This window comes from Rattus norvegicus, chromosome 10 (assembly GCF_021556685.1).
Source record: "Rattus norvegicus strain SHRSP/BbbUtx chromosome 10, alternate assembly SHRSP_T2T, whole genome shotgun sequence".
Classification (NCBI taxonomy): Eukaryota; Metazoa; Chordata; class Mammalia; order Rodentia; family Muridae; genus Rattus; species Rattus norvegicus.
In genome coordinates, this window is record NC_141543.1 from 87236013 (window position 1) to 87256264 (window position 20252).

Consider the following 20252-nt stretch of genomic DNA (forward strand, 5'->3'; position numbering starts at 1 on the left):
AAGTTTTTTTTTTTGTTCCCCCAGGATTTATTTTTGGAAGTGCCTTCACATTTCATGTTTTGGAGGAAGCCTTTTATCCAGTGAGGATAAACTGAGTAACAGGGACAGCAGCAAGCACATAAAATGACTTGCATAGATTCAGATTCCCAGCTGGGCCAAGATGCAGCGTCTTGTGGCTAGCCTTAATATAGCTGTGAAACAAATTACCACTTCAGTGATTCAAACCTCTTCCTCATTCCTTTCCACCCCACCATGACTTGTCTTGCAGCTTCTATTGAGGTTCTAGATTAGAGAGACCAAACTGAAGGAAACTTAAGTCTGGTGTTAGAGGAAAGCTAGCTGTACTTCACTGGAACAGTTTCACTGAAATTGAACAATTTGTCCAAACTCCTTACTTGTTCTCCACCAGGTCCTGTAGACTCAAGGTGGGGAACTGCTGAGAACCTGTCCTGTTCCTTTTACATACACTGTCCATTGGTCCTTACAGCAACCTGTTAACCAGTTATCAGATTCTCAGGGGAGTGAATGCCAGAGGCAGTGCAAAGCTAAAGCCAGGCTCCACTGGCCTACGTTACCCTGTCACTGCGCCTACAGTGCAGGCTGGCAGGACAGAACGTTCACTGGCTCTCTCTGCACTCTTGATCAATCAGGAAAAGCCTTGTTAGAAAGCAAAATCCTCTCAGAGCATGCAAATGCGACAGTAATGGAGAAGAGCCTTGAGTTTATACCCCACTTACAAGCTGTCAGATCCTAAGTGCTGGCTCAGTATCTGGACACTGAAACAGGGGTGTCTCCAGACAGCCTGTAGCCTGGGCCCATCTTTACACTGTCTGCCCTCACAGGATGTGCTCACTTCCAGTTTTGAAAGCTACTTTTGAGTCCATTTGGGGTTAGTTGTTCCTGTCACTGCTCAGGGCACAGCCCTCCACTTCCAAATGATAGAAAACCAACCACAAATAGCTCTTCCCACAGATGCTTCCACTCTCTGCTTCCGGGAAACTGAGGCCCTCCCTCCTGACAGTTTGCACCAGGTGATTTTCAGTGTTTTCTTTACACAAACCCTCCCACACCCACAGGCGCTTCCTCCTTCTGCCAAAACAAACTTTATTGCACCAAAAAGGAAAAAAAAAGAAAACTTCATTTATGTACAGTCAGATATAAAGACATCTCTTTGACTCCTGTGCATATATTTCCTCAACTTAAAATTAGGGCATAAAAGTCAGGCTGCTGTGCCAGACATGCTCTGCCCCATGGCAGGGCCAAGGAGAAGATTGTCACTTGAAAGTGGGAACACTTAATGGATGACAGACAACACTGGACCCACAGACCAAAGGCATTCTCAGCCCTGGACTAGCTCTGGGAATGGAAGAGGGAAATTGGAAGCAGGGTCCCTTTTGAAATCTCCACATATGACCCAGCCTCCATGTAGGCAAAACAAAACTGCTCCCCAAGTGACCTGTCCCTGTCCAGTTCTCTGCTTTCTGCCCTTCCAAGAGGTCCCTCTTTGTGCCCTATTTTCTCCCTCTCTCTCCAAGGGAGTCCCATGATCCACAAGGCAGAGACCTTTATAGCAGCGGGCAGGGCAGGTAGTTCTCCATTCCTCAGGGTTGGACACTGACCAGAAGGCCTGCATCCCGTGGATCACTAACCACCCACTGGGAGTCAGAACAGCAAACCTGAAAGTGTGAACTGTACTAAACTGACCCCGAGCCACTGAAAACACTTCTTACTCAACCAGCTGAAGATCACTGTAGCTAAATTCAAAGAAAGAACAGCGCCAGTGACAAAGAGGGAACGATAAAGAGAGGAGTCTCCAGAGTCCCAGCCACAATCCCCTCAAGCCATTGGCTGTCCATGCTCACAAATCCCCAGGGAATGGGGGTAGGGCAGAAGGGAGGACAGGGACTACAGACATAACTGCTAAACAAAATAGGGACTAGCATCAGTCTTCCCATGCTCCACCCCAAGAAAAACACCCTCATTGACTACTATTCAGGAAATCTGTAAGAGACTATTTTATGTAGTGGCTCAAATCCCATACACGCTGCAGCTGCCTGTGCTGGGAACCTTTCAAATCAGTGATTGTGGGGACACAGTGAGCAGCTTCCTGACACCCATGCAGGCTTCACAGAGACCTGGGCTCAGTCCCAGCTGGCTTACCTTCTACCTGTAACCTAGAATGCGGAGGAAATGGTGTGAGGGAGAAGGTGCTCAGGTGCTAGGTAAAGCTTACTGATCAGCAGCCCAGACTCCACCACTGTTCCTTGTCTTTGGTCTGTCTAGAACAGTGACTATATAAATTAGGAAAAACAAAGTTATGCTGGCCCATGGGAAATAATAGGGGAGGGGAAGAAGAGGGTGTTGGGAAGCCCTGCTTCAAGACTGAAGACAAACAGATAACCAACCAGACTGCTTAAGTGTCATGGACAGCACCCCCACCCAAACTCCCAGCTATCCCTATAAACCACTTGGGCATGCTCCCCCTTGGGTTCTCGTTTCCTGTCTTCTCCTATCCCTAATTAGCTGGCCCTGCAGAGAGGTGTGTTGGTTGTTTAGCTTTGCCAGAGGTCATCACTCCAGGTACTCTCCAAAAGTACCCCGGCCGGCCCTGATCCAGGATTGACTACAGCCCTAGGTGCTCCAGCACCAAGGAGGTCAGATTGGGAACAGCCCCACTCCCACACCCTGGGATTGAGTTTGCTTGCTTCTTGCCATCTTGCGGGATGCCAACACTTTTGAAGGGAGATGCACAGTGCCTCTCCGTCCCTGGGGTGAGGGGAGGGGCTCTGCTGGGACTCTCGAGTTGGGGGAGGGGCAGGGGAGCAGGGTCTAGACCCTTAGGCTCCCATGCAGGTCTGTCTCTGTCCCAGATGAGCTGCTATCAGAGTCCATTTCAGCATTCTCATTATGGAGCCTTTCCAGCACTTTCTGTCGAATCAGTCCGAGGCGCATCAAGAGGGACTGGTAGTCAAAGTGGCCCCGCTTTTCTCCAAAAGGGTCCTGTGAAAGAAAAACAAAAAACAAAAAACCCACAAGGGGATGTAAGATTTAAGTCTCTGGCTCTAGTGTTTCTTTGAAACGCAAGCTCAACCTTCTGGGACACAGCAAGCACAGGTGGTCCAAGTAGTTCCAAATGAAATAGTGTATTACTGCCCCAAATAGGTCTAGCTTGGGCTAACACTAAAATATATTTACACTCTGAAAAGAAGCCAATATGCAAATGAGGCTATCGGGGAATTCAAGAAATATGAAGGGAGGCCATAATCATTAGGTGAGCCTGTGCTTTCTTTTTAATTTTTTTGACATTTTATTTAATACAGATGAGTACACTGCCTACATGTATGTCTGCACAGCTCATGTGGTGCAGTGCCCATGGATGCCAGCAGATAGCTTCAGAGCCCCAGGAACTGAGGTTACAGACAGCTGCGGTATCAGTGCTGGGAATCAAACCCGAGAGTCTAGACAGGCTTTTAACTGCTGAATCATCTCACTGGCCCCGAGGGCCTGAGTTTTCAACCTATGAAAACCCAAGGAAATAATCTCCCTCCATCTTCTTTAAACACAAACCAAAAAAAAAAAAAAAAAAAAAAAAAAAAAAAAAAAAAAAAAAAGCTATAGCTGGAATGGCGTATACTTTAAAAAAAAACCAACCTACCCACCTACCCCACCCACCAACTTGAGTTTTTAAAAATAATATATAGCAACGAGCCTGTCTAAGGAAGGGAGGGGGAGAAACGAGAGAGAATGTTATATAGGGATTTAATGGCAGCAAATTCCCAAGGCCAGGGTTCAAACAAATGGGACCTTTCTTTGCATGGCAGTAACACAGAGACCAAAAAAATACATGACTTACATTAGTCCCTCCTCTGTTCACTCCTCACAAAAGCCCCTCCCACTTTTTCCTGAGGCTGCAAATGCACTCCCAGTAACTACATGTTAGTCTTAGGAGCAGGTATCAGACACGGGCACTGTGACAACTGCCCATCCTTCATTCATGAGGGTCACAGTTCTTAAGGCTAGAGTGTATCTTTATTATTGGTTCTTCAAATGTTCCTTCACCTTGACTCCCTGCACCTCATTCCCTTCTCCCCAGAACCTGCTGCTTCCACCTCTTCTCTCACTGAACAATGTTCCTTCACGACTTAAATCCTGTGCCTGCTACCAGGACTAGTGATGAAATTTCCTCATGGAGAACAGACAGGCTGGCCACCTCTAACGGACTAAGAAGTAGTTCATCCTTAGTGTGCCCTGTCCTCCTTTGTCCTCAAAGCAGGTGAGTGCATGGAGAGGCTCCCAGGAAACAACTACTGTAAGGGTGTTGTGTAAATACAAACAGCTCAAGAGGAGTGGGGAAAAGCCATGAGAGCTTAGTCAACTGCCTAGGTCATCCCGTTTCTCTTTCTTTGGGGGATTACAAATTTTGAACCCCTGGTTTTCTTCATGCCAGACAATTCAATTCTATCACTAAGCTAAAATCATCAGTCCTTTCTTCATCTGAAGAAAAATTGTCACCCAACTACCCAGGTAGCCTTAAACACTGCATGTTCCTGTCATGTCTCTCTAGTAACTGGGATTGCTGATAGCCACATTCAGCCACGTTATCCCATTTCTAAACAAGGTATCCAGATCCAATGAACTAATGCTCCAAGACGGGACTCTCAGCTTTTTACCAAGCAGATGAATCTATGACTTGTTCAGTAAGCCTGTCTTTGTTAAAATAACCCTTTCTTTTTTGTTGTTGAGACAGAGTTTCTTTGTATAGACCAGGTTGGCCTGGAACTCAGAGATCTGCCTGCTTCTGCCTCCCGAGTGAAAACAAGCCCATCTTAAGCTGGATGTGGTGGCACATGCCTTAATCCTAGCACTTGGGAAGCAGAGGAAGGTAGATCTCTGAGTTCTAGGCCAACCTGGTCTACTTTCAGGTTCTAGAGCAGGTAGGGCAACATAATGGAACACTGTCTCAGGTCCTTCCTTAACCTACACTTCAAAAAGAAATTTCATCAGGGTCTTACTAGTTTAGGCTGGCCTCTAACTCACCGCAATTCTCCTGCCCAAGCCTCTTAAGTACAAAGATTACAGACATGCACCACCAAGCCATTACTACTGTACGGCAAGCGTATAGATGTCAGAGGACAAAAGACAATCTTGTACAGTCAGTTCTCTCTTTCCACCTACTCACGGGTTCCAGAGACTAAACTCAGGTTTACAGGCTTTGCACCAACTGTCTTATTAATCAAGTCATCTTATCCGCTACCACAGCCTATTCTTCTTGTCTTTTTTTTTTTTTTTTTTGGTTTGTGTTTAAAGATTTATTTATCTATTTTGTGTATGAGTACACTGTAGCTGTCCTCAGACACACCAGAAGAGGGCATTGGATCCCATTACAGATGGTTGTGAGCCACCATGTGGTTGCTGGGATTTGAACTCAGGACCTCTGGAAGAGCAGTCAGTGCTCTGAACCACTGAGCCATCTCTCCAGCCCTCTTCTTGTCTTTTTAAACATACTTTATATACATTGGTGTTTTGCCTGTATATAAAGTACGTGTTTGTGAGGGGGTCAGATTCCCTGGAACTGGAGTTGAGACAGTTGTGAGCTGCCATGTAGGTGCTGGGAAGTGAACTTTGGTCCTCTGGAAGAGCAGTCAGTGTTCTTTTTTTTTTTTTTTTGGTTCTTTTTTTTTTGGAGCTGGGGACCGAACCCAGGGCCTTGTGCTTCCTAGGCAAGCGCTCTACCACTGAGCTAAATCCCCAACCCCAGCAGTCAGTGTTCTTAACTGCTGAGCCATCTCCCAACCCCACAGTCCATTCTTTCTTATATGAAGCCAGAACACATTTCTTCAGTGGAGAATGAATTAGTTACTACCTTTAAAGCAGGAATCAACATCATACTGTATACTATTGCTACCCTAAGTCACTTTTCTCTGTAAGCCCTTAGGGTCAGGGACAGAACCCCTACAGTGACTGTTTTTATCATCCTTGATGTTCTGAGAAGCTTGGAAGAGTTTAAAGAGCTTCGCTAGAAAGGAAAGGCTTATAATGTACGTTCTGGAACAGATTATTCCTACCTGACTCTGAGTATAACTAGAAACCATCTCTTCATGTTAAGCAAGTCAGTCTTCTCTCTGGCCTCACACAACAAAGGATTTCTTTAGTTGTAACATTTTATGATATGTGGATGTAACCCCTGTGAGGTCAACTGTCCATGTTCTGTGTGGGGTTTGTAGCAACGAGAGACTATATTACCTGCATAGTCTGGCCTTGAAGATGCAGGCGGTCTTTGCAGGCCACCTCATAGAAGTCATAATACTCCAGGAAGGACTTCTCCATTACTCCCCTGGAAAGAAACAGATAGTCAGAAACATGAGGCACAGGTCTCTCTCTCTTATTCCCTAATGTTTAAAGATTTATATATTTATTTATATGAGTATACATAGCTGTCTTCAGACACACCAGACGAGGGTATCAGATCTCATTACAGATGGTTGTGAGTCACTGTGTGGTTGCTGGGAATTGAACTCAGGACCTCCGGAAGAGCAGTCAGTGCTCTAACTGCTGAGCCATCTCTCCAGCACCCGACTCCCTAATCTTAATACCAATTAAAGAATGAGCATTCTTGGTTAGTAGTGGTGGCATTCCCCTTTAATCCCAATACTCGGGAGGCAAAGACAGGCAGATCTGAGCTTGAGGCCAACCTGATCTAGGGAATACAGAGAAACCCTTTCTCATAAAACACACACACACACACACACACACACACACACACACACACACACACACACACCACACACACTGGGGTGTAAGTGGGGGTAGGGAGGGAGAGAACAGACAAATGATTAAGCATTCACAGGTTCAGATTTAGTTTACCACACATAGTTTTAAAAAACAGACAAGGGCTAGAGAGATGGCTCAGTGGTTAAGAACACTGTCTGCTCTTTCAGACATCTTGAGTTAAAATCCCAGCAACAACATAGTGGCTCACAACCATCTGAAATCTGATGCCCTCTTCTGGTGTGTCTGAAGACAACTATAATATACTTATATATAATAAATAAATCTTAAAAAAGAAACAAAAAGGGGGTTGGGGATTTAGCTCAGTGGTAGAGCACTTGCCTAGCGAGCGCAAGGCCCTGGGTTCGGTCCCCCGCTCCGAAAAAAATGAAAAGAAAAAAAACCAACCAAACAAACAAACAAAAAAACCAGACAACAGGAGTATCCAGGACAGCCAGGACTATATGGATAAACCTTGTCTCAAAAAAACAAAACAAAACAAAACAAAACAAAAACAATAAAAGGGGGCTGGAGAGATGGCTTAGCAGTTAAGACCCAGAGGTCTTGAGTTCAATTCCCAGCAACCACATGGTGGTTCATAACCATCTGTAATGAGATCTGATGCTCTCTTCTGGTGTGTCTGAAGACAGCAAAAAAAATGTCTTCAGGTACTCATCTACATAAAACAATTAAAAAAAAAAACAAAACAAAAAACAAAAAACCAGATACTAGGCAAAAGAACAGATGACTGTTAATAGTTGACTTCCCTTATAATTCTAGAATCACTGAACCCGAGCACTTGAAGCACTTGCTATTGAATCCCGACCTCATTTCACTCTATGTTCACTGCTCACTGTCTTCACAGGCCATTCAAATCATAAACAATACTTGGCATCCTTAGAACGTCTATGGAGATTCACAGTCATCTAGGTGTCTGCTGTGCAAGCCTGAAGACCTGAGCTCAGATCCCCAGCACTCACAGTAAAGACGGGCGTGGCGGCTCACACCTGCAACCTAAGCATTGACAAAACAAGAGAATGTTGGGCTGGAGAGATGGCTCAGTGGTTAAAGAGCACTGACTGCTCTTCCAGAGGTCCTGAGTTCAAATCCCAGCAACCACATGGTGGCTCACAACCATCTGCAATAAGATCTGATGCCCTCTTCTGGTGTGCATGAAGACAGCTACAGTGTACTTATACAGAATAAATAAACAAATCTTTAAAAACAAAAAAACCAAGAGAATGTCTGAAACTTGCTGGCTAGGCAGTGTCATCACTGGAGGACTCTGGGTTCAATGAAAAACCCCGCTCAAATACTGAGGTGAGTTGGTGGTGACTCAGCAGGTAAAGGCACTTGCTAAACAAGCATGACCTGAGGTCAATCGCCAGAACCCATGCAAAGGTGGAAAGAGAAAACCAACTCCACAAGGCTGAATGAACTCTGACCCCCACACAGGTATCATGGCATATCTCCCCAGTATTTTAGAAAAGGTGGATATAGAGAAAAAGGCACCTGACACTGATCTTTGGGCTGGAGAGAGGCCTACTGCCACAGGTCAGAACCTGGCTCTCAGCATGCGCGTGCCTGTGAACTCTAACTACACCCGACACCCCCTCTGCTGGTCTCCCTGGATGCTGCACCCACACGAATGTATCCACGCATTCATGTAATTACAATTACAAAATAAAGATAAGCATTTTGGTATATACCTTTAATCCCAGAACTGAGGACACAAAGGCAAGGATTTCTGCAAGTTCAAGACTAGCCAGGTCTGGGCTGGGGATTTAGCTCAGTGGTAGAGCGCTTACCTAGGAAGCGCAAGGCCCTGGGTTCGGTCCCCAGCTCCGAAAAAAAGAACCAAAAAAAAAAAAAAAAAAAAAAAAAAAAGACTAGCCAGGTCTGTATAATAAGATCCTATCTCAAGTAAACAAATAAAAATATGAAAAGAAAATATCCTCCTTGGGGCTGGAGAAACGGCTCTGTATTTAAGAGCACTGTCTGCTCTTCTAGAAGACTGGGTTTATGTCCTAACACATAACACAGCAGCTCACAACTGTAACTCTAGTTCCAGGGGATCTGACTTCCAGTATCCAAGCTACGGAGTGAGCACACCCCCCCTCCTGAGGAATCTGCACTCTGACTCTGCTATGGCTCAGAACATAACTCAAGTGGGTTTTTACGGCACTCACTCTCATTTGGCTCTTCAGCCTTCATCAAGAGGGCGGTGATCAAGGGGCTCCCTGAAGACACACACTGCTTTTCCCATCACATTTCATACTCTTAAAGAACTGAGAGGCCCTGCACCTTTAATCCCACAGCTTGAGAGGAAGAGGTAGGTGGCTCTCTCCGAGTTTGAGGCCAAGTTGAGGTCAAGTCCAGGATAGCCAGGAGTATATAGTTAGACCATGTCTCAACGCCACCCCCCCCCCACACACAAAAACAAAAACAAAAACAAAAAACAAAACCCAACAAACAAACAGAAAAATTCTGAATAAGTTCTTGGGTAACCACAGCCACTTGCTCTTTAAAAGTATAAACCAAAAGAAATAAACTAGCATGAACCAGACTGGCACAATAATGTTAAGTCTGTAATTCTAGAACTATAGAGGCAGAGGCAGGTGGATCAGGAGTTCCAGGTCACCCTACCTTAAAACTTAAAACCCTGCATGAAAACAAATCAAAAGACAGTTGGTAGGTAGAGTGCTTGCTAAGGAAGCTCAATGATCCAAATGCAGATCCCCAGCACACATGTATACGCTGTGATGGCACACATCTACAACCCTAATGCTCCCAGGGAGAACACTGGTGGATCCTGGAGTCTTGCTGGCCATCCAATCAAGCAAAAATGGTCAACTCCAGCTTGCTTCAATAAAGAATCCCCATCTTGGGCTGGTTAAAAGCACTGACTGCTCTACCAGAGGTCCTGAGTTCAACTCCCAGCATCCACATGGTAGCTCACAACCATTTGTAATGCTCTCTTCTGGTGTGTCTGAAGGCAGCTACATTGTACTCATATACATAAAATATATAAATAAATCTTAAAAAGGAAAGAAAAATAAATAAATAAATTAAAATTAAAACAAAACAAAACAAAACAAAAACCCCCATCTCAAAAGCTAGAGAATAGAGGAAGATGTCAATGCTGGCCTCTGGCTGCTACGCACCCACCCACAGGTGAATGTGCGAAACACACAACCCAAGGAGTATCAGGTAAGAGAACAAAAGCTTGGGGCTTGGTGGTGAAGTGCTTGCCCAGCCAGCGTAAAAGACTGTAGGTCTGGAGCCAGGTGTGGTGGTGTATACCTTTAATCCCAGAACTCAGAAGGCAGAGGCATCTAGATCTCTGTGAACTGAAGGCTAGCCTGGTCTACATAGTAAGTTCCAGGACAGCCAGGGCTACATACATACTGAAACCCTGCCTCAAAACAAAACAACAAAAAACCACAAGCAAATAAAAAAAGGAATTAAAAAAAAAAATCCAGGTTGGGGATTTAGCTCAGTGGTAGAGCGCTTGCCTAGCAAGCGCAAGGCCCTGAGTTCGGTCCCCAGCTCCAAAAAATAGAAAAGAAAAAAAAAAATCCATCTTTCTCTTTTTTTCTACCTTTCTTGACAACAGACTCTGATACAAAGGTCCTCATAGACGCAAACCAAGTTTCCGAAATGGACAAACACTTAGTGGGTCCTCTGGGCACATACCGTAGGGGTTCAGGGCAGGGGCACTTGCCCTCCATCATGTCACAGACTGCAACTCTGATGGTCTCATGCCGGATACATTCATTATAGTTTTTGCTGTCTCCTGGATGTCTTTCCTGTAATTTGACAGACGCCATAGTACCCATTTAGTCAAAGAGAAAAGCAGTGCAAAGATACTTCAGGGTTAATACAGAGTACATGACCCAAACATATACAGTGAAAGAATGAAAAGAATGCCTTTCCCATTGTAAATCCAAGACAGCTAAGCCGTGGACCCCTGACCTCCCTACACATAAAAACACCCATTCTATTATATTATAGGTCAAATAACTAATCAGCAAACGATCCATCAGATTATTCTGCGTCTCAATAAAAGACTTATTAAGTAAAGATTAATGGGGAACAATTCTGGAGCTGCCTGGTTAATTTCTTTCTTCTCTGTAGGTTCCTCTATCTCTGTAAACTTATCAAAGGAACAATCTTTAACACTCCAAATAAACATAGAGTCAAAAGCTGGGCTAAACAGATGCAAATAAGTTATAAGGCACTTTGGCTCCAGGGTTCTATCCCAAGCATGCATGTGCATAACATACACAGACACACACACACACACATAGACACACACACACACACACACACACACCACACACACGTTAAGCCTGGGCTACATGAGACCATCTGGGAAAAAAAGAAATAAAACAAAAACAAAACAAAGAAAAAGAAAACCTCTATTTCCTCACCTGAAAATTAGGACAATATTTACCTTATAGTTAGCATGAATACTAAACAATGTATAATATACAGGACTAGCGCAGCCTGGCATATAGCCATGTGTATTTCCTATGCCCTTTGCAGTGCCAACTAGAATATCCCTGTCTTAACTAATGACTAGCTACTCTAACTATGTAAATAATTACACATCCTATCTCCAAAATAATAGACAGCTAGAGAAAGACCTGGTGACACAGGCCTGTGATCCCCACCATCTGGAGAGACTGAAGCAAGGGGATCTAAAGTTCAAGGTCTAGGAGACCAGAGAGATGACTCAGTGGTTACAAAGACTTCCAGAGGACCCAAGTTTGGACCCCAGCACCCATACCTGTCAGCTCATAACCCTCTACAACTCTTCTAGCTTCCATGCCATGTGCACATGTGCACACAGGCATACCATACAACACACTCAAGTACAAGTAACAAAAACTAATCTTACGTAAAAAAGAAGCTCAAGTCTGCTTGGAATATAGAGAATTCAAGACTGACCTATACAACTCCTCAGAACCTGTTTCAAAATGAAAACCTCAAAGGGTTAGGGAAGCACTTCACGGCTAAGTTCCGTATATTTGATCCTTGGTATTATACGGGGGAGGGAGCTAGCTCCTCAGGCAGCAGTCACTGCAGAGCACACTAAGGCCATACTGCAGAATGCAGACACACTTAAAAACCCATTGGCATGGAGCTGCAGAGATGCTCATCAGTTAAGGGTACCTGCTGCTCTTGTAGAAGACCAGGGTTTGATTCTCAGGGCCCACATGGTTGTTGATGTCTCTTCACTCCAGTCCCAGGGGACCTGATGCCCCCTTCTGACTTCCTTGGCATCAGGCACTCATGAGGTACACAAACATAGATATAGAAAAAACTACCCATATACATAAAATAAATTAAAAAAATCAAAAATTCCCAAAATAGGCTCAAAACTGATTTCTTTTTTTTTTTTTTTTTCCGGAGCTGGGGACCAAACTCAGGGCCTTGAGCTTGCTAGGCAAGCGCTCTACCACTGAGCTAAATCCCCAACCCTCAAAACTGATTTCTAAATGATACTACTTCGACTAAGTTGGCTAACCCAAGCTAAATATGTAGTAATTTTATTGTAAGATTTGTTTGTTTCCTTTCTTTCTTTTCTTCTTTTTTCCCTTTTTTGAGGCAGGGTCTCACTATGGAGGCTTAGCTGGCTTGGATATCACCACACAGACTACGCTAGCTTTAACCTCAGAGCTCCACCAGCTTCTGCCTCCCTAGGACTGGGGTTAAAGGTGTGCTTCACCAGGCCCAGCTGATACTGCAATTCTTGCAAATAAAGAGCACTTATGTCCTTTCCCTCTCTATATACTAGTATTATGTGGAGGCTATCTAGGTGGAAAAACAGAAAAGGACTCTCCAGGGTAGCTCAGAGCACCTACAGCTCAATACTGCAGGTCTCAGCACAAGGCCCAACAGCCCTTACCTGTTCAAAGCCTGGCTCGTTGTGGTAGGGATTCTCAGTCATCAGGGACTGGATGGAGATAAGCACAGAAGAGATGCTCTGGGCTGGGCTCCAGGCGGGGCCAGTCCACGTACTGCAAACACAGCAGAGGGAGAAGGTGATGCCGAGAGCAGCCCTGTGCAGCATCACCCTGACGCCAGCAGCATCCCCACCGTTTGTGAGTGACTCACCCAAGTTGCCCTTTCACTATTAACACTTGGGAAATTCCCAGCCTCTGTTTTACCCTCATTCACCAGAATAGGCGAATGCCTAAATTCTCTCATCAAATGAGAATAAAACAGAGAGCAAGCAAGAACTACAACTTTGAAAAGATGCTCTTTGATCTAGAAAATAAACAGTGACCAAGGAAGGTGATCCTACCAAACAAAACAAGAACCCAAGTTAGGGAAATAACTCTAAAGGTCGTCTAAATGTTAACCTGTGACTTCAAGGAACTTATTAGTTACTGGTGGTAACAGAGTTGGTGAAGGGAGAGCAGCTAGTCAAAAGCATAAAGGTGACTGAGGCCTATGAGGACACATGTTGAAGTTTATAGATTCAGCTTTGTAACAAGACAAGCAGAGTCAAATTCTCTGACTACGACAACCCTGCTAAGACAGAAACGATGGGGTGTTTACAGAATGTGGAGTGTCTGACAATATGTAAAATATCAGATAGAAAACAACACCAGGGAAAATATCCCACACATACACACATATTTTTTAAGACTGGGTCTTGGTATACATCCTTGGCTATTCTTAAACTTAAAAGCAACCCTCCTGCCTCTGCCTTCTGAATGCCAGGGATGAGAAATATACTACACCACTCCTGGTTAAACCACATTAGGTATTAGAGTGGAGCACTTGAATGCCAATGCTTGCCTTCCTTCCTTCCTTTATTTATTTAGAGGTAGGTGTCAGTATTTATTTATAGGTAGGGAGTTACTAATGTAGTCCTAGCTGTCCTAGAACTTGCTAAGTAGACCAAGTATCCCTGAACTTATTATAGGAATCTATCCTACCATGCATGACAGGTATTTTTTTTTTTTCCCGAAGCTTGGGACTGAACCCAGGGCCTTGCGCTCGCTAGGCAAGCGCTCTACCACTGAGCTAAATCCCCAACCCCCGACAGGTATTTATTTTAGCTCATTTAATTAACAAGATGGCACGAGAGATGGAAACAGAACACAGCCTGAGCCACGACTGGGTTACTTCAGTTAAGTAACCATGGCCCTTCCCTTCTACACCTGAGGAAGACCCAAGTCACAGGTGTGGAGTAAACCTCCAGAGAGCGCTCTCTCCCATGCTGTCCCCCTTACATGTGGCAATTCACACCGACAGGGTTAGTTCTCATTCCATTTATTTCAGCAGCAGTGGCCCTAGCAGTTGTTTCTAGGTATGAAGAGAGGGAATTGGGCCAAAAAGCTAATGGAGCCAACTAAAACTGCCTAAGAACCTTCTTACTCCATGACTCTTAACTGTAAAATTTCTATTTCAGGGTGGATCTTTCATTATCATGCAACAAACTTCTGCTGCTTTCCCTCAACCACCATCTTGGATGAGCTGGTATCCAGAATGACTTCACAGTAGCTTACAGAGGGAAACCTACTACACATATACTTTTAAGAACAAACTTCATACCAAAACCCAGGACTCAATTTCCAAACTATTAAGGGATATACACCCAATTCCACCAGCAGAGACACTTATGTAGCCTAATAAAATGAAGGACTTATTATAGATAATCTTCCTTCAATGGGACTTTCCAGCTGTCATAATCCTAGCAGAGTATACCATATCCCTAGACTTGAGAATTCTAGGGTAAAAAAAAGACAGACAGACAGACAGAGGGGAGAGGGCAGGGGGGACAGTGTCAGACCGAGACATAGAGACAGACATACAGAGTGAGGGAGAGAGAGAGAGAGAGAGAGAGAGGGAGGGAGAGAATATCACATTTCTACTGTCCTTCAGCTGCCTTTCTCACACACAAACATAGAAACGTGCTGGATGCAAGAAAGAAACAGCATCACCAGTTACAGCAACTTTCTTAACATTCGACCCACACTTACTCTCTACCTCAAGGAAACCTGGACTGCAAAAGAACCCAAAACAGGCTACAGGATATTCTTCACTCTGAATGTTAAACTCACAAAGGCAATTGATAGGGAGTGAGTAAGAACTCCACAAAGCAACTTCCTAGTAGCGCCCGGGAGTATATTTGACAGCTGCTTGGTATCTGGCATGATTTCTAATCTCAGATTTTTTTTTATTCAATTAAACCACTACCTCCAAAGGTGCCCATTAAGAGACTCCAATCAGACACCTATACATGAATTCAGCAGACCTGGAGCCTTTCTCAAGCCTCTGGGGGAAAAGTAAGGCCCTAATGTTTCCCGAGGGAGTAGTTCTCAAAGGGGTATACAGCATAACCGCCTGCATGGCCTTTAAGAGAGCAGGCCAGTGTGTACCCAGAGCCTGAGATACACTTCTAGGACGGGACCTTCGAATCTGCAGATGAGGCTGTGGCAGCTCAAGGACCACACGTAATAAACCACTTCGTAAGAGGTTTCTTACATGTAATAATGTGACTTTACTCCTTCCCATCTAGAATGATACCAGCCATGTGCCATCCTGAGAACTGAACATTCAATCACGTCTGTGCTGTGGGTTCAAAAGAGGAACCCTAACTGATGAAGGCCACCCTAGAGCGATTATTTGCTAACACCAACTTGGCTTCTTAGAAGTCTCCTCTTACCCTAGAATACTCAAGCAGACTTTCCCATTGCGGTAGAAGTTGGGGTTAAACCTCACTGTGTTATTGCCCGTTGTCATCAGTTTGACCCGAGGTGGGTGGATGGGATAGTCGGGTGGACACCGAAAGACGAACAGGAAGAAACCCCCTTCATAAGGAGTGTCAAATGGGCCTGTGATCAATGCATGAATCTGCAAAATAAAACCCCATCTCAAAATTGTGAGGTGATGCCCCACCACAACCCCTCCTAGCTTCCACTTGCTCCCCGCAGAAGCAGTCACCAACAGCATGCATTCTCCACATCCTCACCATACAGAATGAACCAGCTGGGCTCACTCACGTAAGTAGGTCTTCAATGTAAGGAAATCCCATCACAGTGGAATAGCATCATATGCCACACTCAGAGGTTATGTCCAAAAGTTAGTTAAATCCCAAGGTAAAAAGTGACCCTCGTCAATATTACCTTAAAACAAGTTTTGTTTTGTTTGTTTTCCCACCAGACCTCCCTGATCAGTGTTACAGACAACAAGTGGAACCTAAATATATAAAATAGGCAATATAAAATATTGGTAGGTTTTTATGTTTAGGAAATCAGTACGTATTTCTTTTCTTTTTCTTTTTTTTTTTTTTTTCAGAGCTGGGGACTGAACCCAGGGCCTTGTGCTCGCTAGGCAAGCACTCTACCGCTGAGCTAAATCCCCAACCCCTCAGTACGTATTTTTACTGAGACACTAGATTCGCCAAGGTTAATCATGCTTATGATGCAAGTCCATTCTGTGTTTGTGTGATAGAAAGGGGAGAAGGGGAGGGAAGATGAATGGAAAAGGGGATTGGAGGATACAGCACCAATGCCAACAACAGTGCAGAACTGATAACCACATGCATACAAAGGCTGTCTGTTGGCTTCCTCCAGAGGATCAAAACTACCGTGTCAAAGACACACACACACAAAAACTCAGGTCCACTCATGGCCAATGGACTCCCCGCACTCCCCCCAAGTTTCTCCAACACTGTTGTAAAAACAAACAAACAAACAAGTAAATAAGTATCCTAAAAACGTAACGTTAAGTTCAGTTCTCTTCCTTCACAAGCCGTAATTATTCCATTATTGAACACAATTTTCCTTCAAGAAGGGAAGCAAACCTGAGCTGACTCAATTCTATGCTCTTTTCAAAGGCTTCTAACTAATGACTTAAGTACGCTCAGAATTCAAACAGCAAGAGGGAAAAAGACTTTGTACTCCCAGGCCTCAAATCTATAATCCTACTCTGCCCTGGCAACACAGTAGGTTATGTTCTAGTCTGCAAACTCTGGAAATAGTAAAGTCAACTGGCATCAGTTTTAAGGTCTCAGAAATTAGCATACTACCCTAGCATTTGAATGGAGACAGCATGTCACCAGAAAAATATTTCCAACCACATGAAAAGAAAAAAAAATTAAAAGAAAGTCTACTCAAAATAAAAGTTTATAACAATATATAAACCGAGTTTTTACTTTAGGAAATCTAAACTCACTGGTTTTTGCTTAAAATCCTAGATTTAGGATATCCAACTTTCCCCTCCAACATCAGCTTATGTCCAACTTCACTCCTAAGGGAAGGGCATTTAATGACAGAAGCCTAGGTATATATTCCAGAAGAACATGACTATTATGTAGAAGCTTCTTGTGTAGAGGATGAGCAGATAGGTCTCTGGGGTGAGAGATACTCCAAACTGGTGAGACTAGGAATCTGTATCACAGACACTTCAGCCAAGATAGCCTCATCCTTGCCTTCCCTGCACCTGACTTACAGCACCACAGTCAAAGCAAGACGCTGAGAAGGAAGAGACGGGAGTACAATGGGCAGGTGACCATACACATCACCTACAGTGGACAGAGCGGCTGAGAGGAAAGATGCTGTTAAGAGCTAAGTGGGGGGGGGGGGTTGAGGATTTAGCTCAGTGGTAGAGCGCTTGCCTAGGAAGCGCAAGGCCCTGGGTTTGGACCCCAGCTCCGAAAAAAATAAAAAAAAATAAAAAAAAAAGAGCTAAGTGGGAACAAGAGGTACAGCTTGTCAATCTGAGGATTTTCTAAGCCAAACAATACCTATGTTCCCTAACAGCAAACCTATTTAAGATTCTGCACTACCTCTCTGTATGTAGCCTCGGGCAAACCACTTACTTTCTCAGGGCTTTGATTTCTTCATCTGTATAACCAGAGAGGAGAGCTGAATTATTATTTTTTTAGGTCTTTTCAATTTTATGGGCCCAAATGTCACATAATCCCCCTGCCCCTTCCCCCATCACATTACCTACCTTAGTCATGTCAACGGTGTCAGGTACAACGAACATTCCTGGAGGAGGCTCCTTATAAATGGACATGATATCCCTGTATAACACCAAGAGGAGGTAGGAGGAGTGAGGAAGGAAGAGGGAAATCCCTTAAGAGGAACAGCTATTATCACTTCAGTTAACCCAGGGTTTGAGAAAGTGGTGCTTGGTACTGAATATGTTTGCCCTGTCTTTTTGGCTGAGAAATCTCAGCTGAATACTTGTCAGGCAGGCAGAGAGCAAATTATTATCAAAGAGGCATTGTTTCGGGGGGGGGGGGGGGAACCGAGAGAGGAAAAATAAGCCAACATCCCATGCTATCAGATGTCACCCTAGAAAAGCCACATCCCATTTACTCTTACTTCTTCCCACATGGAAACTCCTTTACTTCCTATCTCCCAGATTCCCAGGTACTACAACTGAGCACAGAGATTTTCTCAAAACTAACTGGGAAGGCGTCATTACGTCTGCTACAAAAGTTATTCCATAAACTGTACAGGTTTGGGGCTGGGGATTTAGCTCAGTGGTAGAGCCCTTACCTAGGAAGCGCAAGGCCCTGGGTTCGGTCCCCAGCTCCGAAAAAAAGAACCAAAAAAAAAAAACAAAAAAACAAAAAAACAAAAAACTGTACAGGTTTGCTTTGCTAGTAAGGAGACTGAAGCCATCGGGTACAAGTCTACCATGGCCTGTGGTGTCCAGGAAACTAACAGAATGGAGCTGTTTTGGGGAAAAAGGAATCCTCTGAAATTACCAGAATCTCGTCTCTGAAAGATGCCATTTAGTAACTAGGATGTTTGAAACTTCTGGACCACTAACCAACTAGAATAGATCAGCTGAGAACTGGCTCAGAAAAAGTGAATTATGAGGAAGTCTGGGGGCACAGTAGGGTAGCATAACAAAGAAGTTTGTACAGGCCAAACTCAAAGCTGTATCAGGACTAGGAGAATCAAACAGCTCAGGAGTTGAGAGCTGTATTCTGAGTTTAAGTTTGAGGTGGCAATATCTGTGAAGTTGTTCTGTGTCCTGCACTGTGCCAGATACTTTACACGAACGCATGGTGTAGTTTTGTTTTTTAATTAAAAGCTTGAAAAATACGCAGCTGGGAAGACACCTGAGGGGTTTTGGAATGTTTGGGATAATATTCAGATAAGGGGGCATGAAAAGAGTAAATCTGGTCACCAGGAAACAAGTTTCAAAATTAAAAGCTCAACACTCTTATCCTTTGCCATGCAATAGGTACTTCACTAAGTGAGCACTTTTGCCAAACATATTTATCTATGAAGTGATCTAAGATCAGTCACCCAAGAAACAAGCACAGAAAGGCCCTAGGCCTTTTGCTGCTAATCTTGAATGGAGTACATCTGCTTCGCAAAAGTCAACCAGACAATCCAGGGGGTAAACTCAGGAAAAAAAGTTCTTGAATAGAATATTACAATCCACAATGGTACTGAGAGATGGAAGGAACGCTGAATTTCTGGTGTGAGAGACAGCTTTGGGGAGTCCGGAAAGGGGGTTCAAGAGATGATCTGGAAAGTCAGGGAGGCTATCTAGACCCGTGGAAAGCACCATATGGTGGGGAAATGAGGAAAGGAAAGGTAAAAAGAAGACTGACTCGAGTCTGCAACTGGGCAATGCCGGTAGAGTATGTTCCAAGCGAGGACTCCAGAGAGATGGGGGGCTGATGGGTGGGGCTTGAGGGCAGCCTTTAGGTAAGCTGGTGGGGTAGGTTAGAGGGGAGGTGCGAAGGGCGGGACCGAGTGTTGCAGAAGAGCAAAAGGGTCAGGTTTCGGGTGAACGGGAGGGGTAGGGATAGGGAGTCCGGAACAGAGCTGCAGGGCTCACCGGAGGTCGCTAAGGGGCGGGGTAGGCCCGAGGGCAATCGTGGATCTGTTTAGGCTGCAGGGCCCCGTGCTGAGGCGAGAGGGAGGGAGAGAGGGAGGGGAAAGGGCGACACTAAGGCCCTGTTGGTAGACGCCCGCAGGGTTTGGGCCTGAAGACTCGAAGCGGGAGTGAGCCCTGATGGGGAAAGGTGGGGGGCGGGGAAGGTCGAGCCCTGGAGCTCCGGGATGAGGGAGGAAAAACCCCGGCTCACCGCTTAATCCGAAGTAGACACTGAGGCGCGGTTCGCTCGCCGTCCCAGTCCGAGCTGAGCGTGGGGTCCCAATGGCTAAGCAGCGCGGCCCCGTGGGCAGCGGCCGAGGGCGGGAGTCCTGGCAGCGGAGCCAGGCCGCTCCCGGGTCCCCCGGCCCCGCCCGCCGCCGCCGCCGCCGCCCACACATCCGGCAGGAAAGGCGGCCCGAACCCGCCGCCGCTCCCGCTAACGCCGACCACACCGGCAACACCGCTCGCCCCTGGGCCTGCTGCCCCGGCGCCCGCCGTCGCCGTAGCCGCCTCCTCAGTCGGACTCTCCGCCATCGCTGCTTCGCTTCCGGGACTGCTCAGCAGCTCGTCCGCCGACCAGAGCGGCCGCTGCTCCCGCACCACCGAGAGCC

General features: G+C 45.2%; 1 protein-coding gene across 1 annotated transcript; it reads right to left on the bottom strand.

Moving 5' to 3' along the window:
• Positions 1 to 1084: 1084 nt before the first annotated feature.
• On the bottom strand, positions 1085 to 20216 carry Ube2z (ubiquitin-conjugating enzyme E2Z). Its single transcript, NM_001037643.2, is given in 7 exon segments — positions 1085 to 3000; positions 6244 to 6334; positions 10465 to 10577; positions 12683 to 12794; positions 15455 to 15642; positions 17746 to 17818; positions 19853 to 20216. Coding segments are annotated over 7 exon segments (1071 nt in total). The 5' UTR covers positions 20176 to 20216; the 3' UTR covers positions 1085 to 2829.
• Positions 20217 to 20252: the final 36 nt, after the last annotated feature.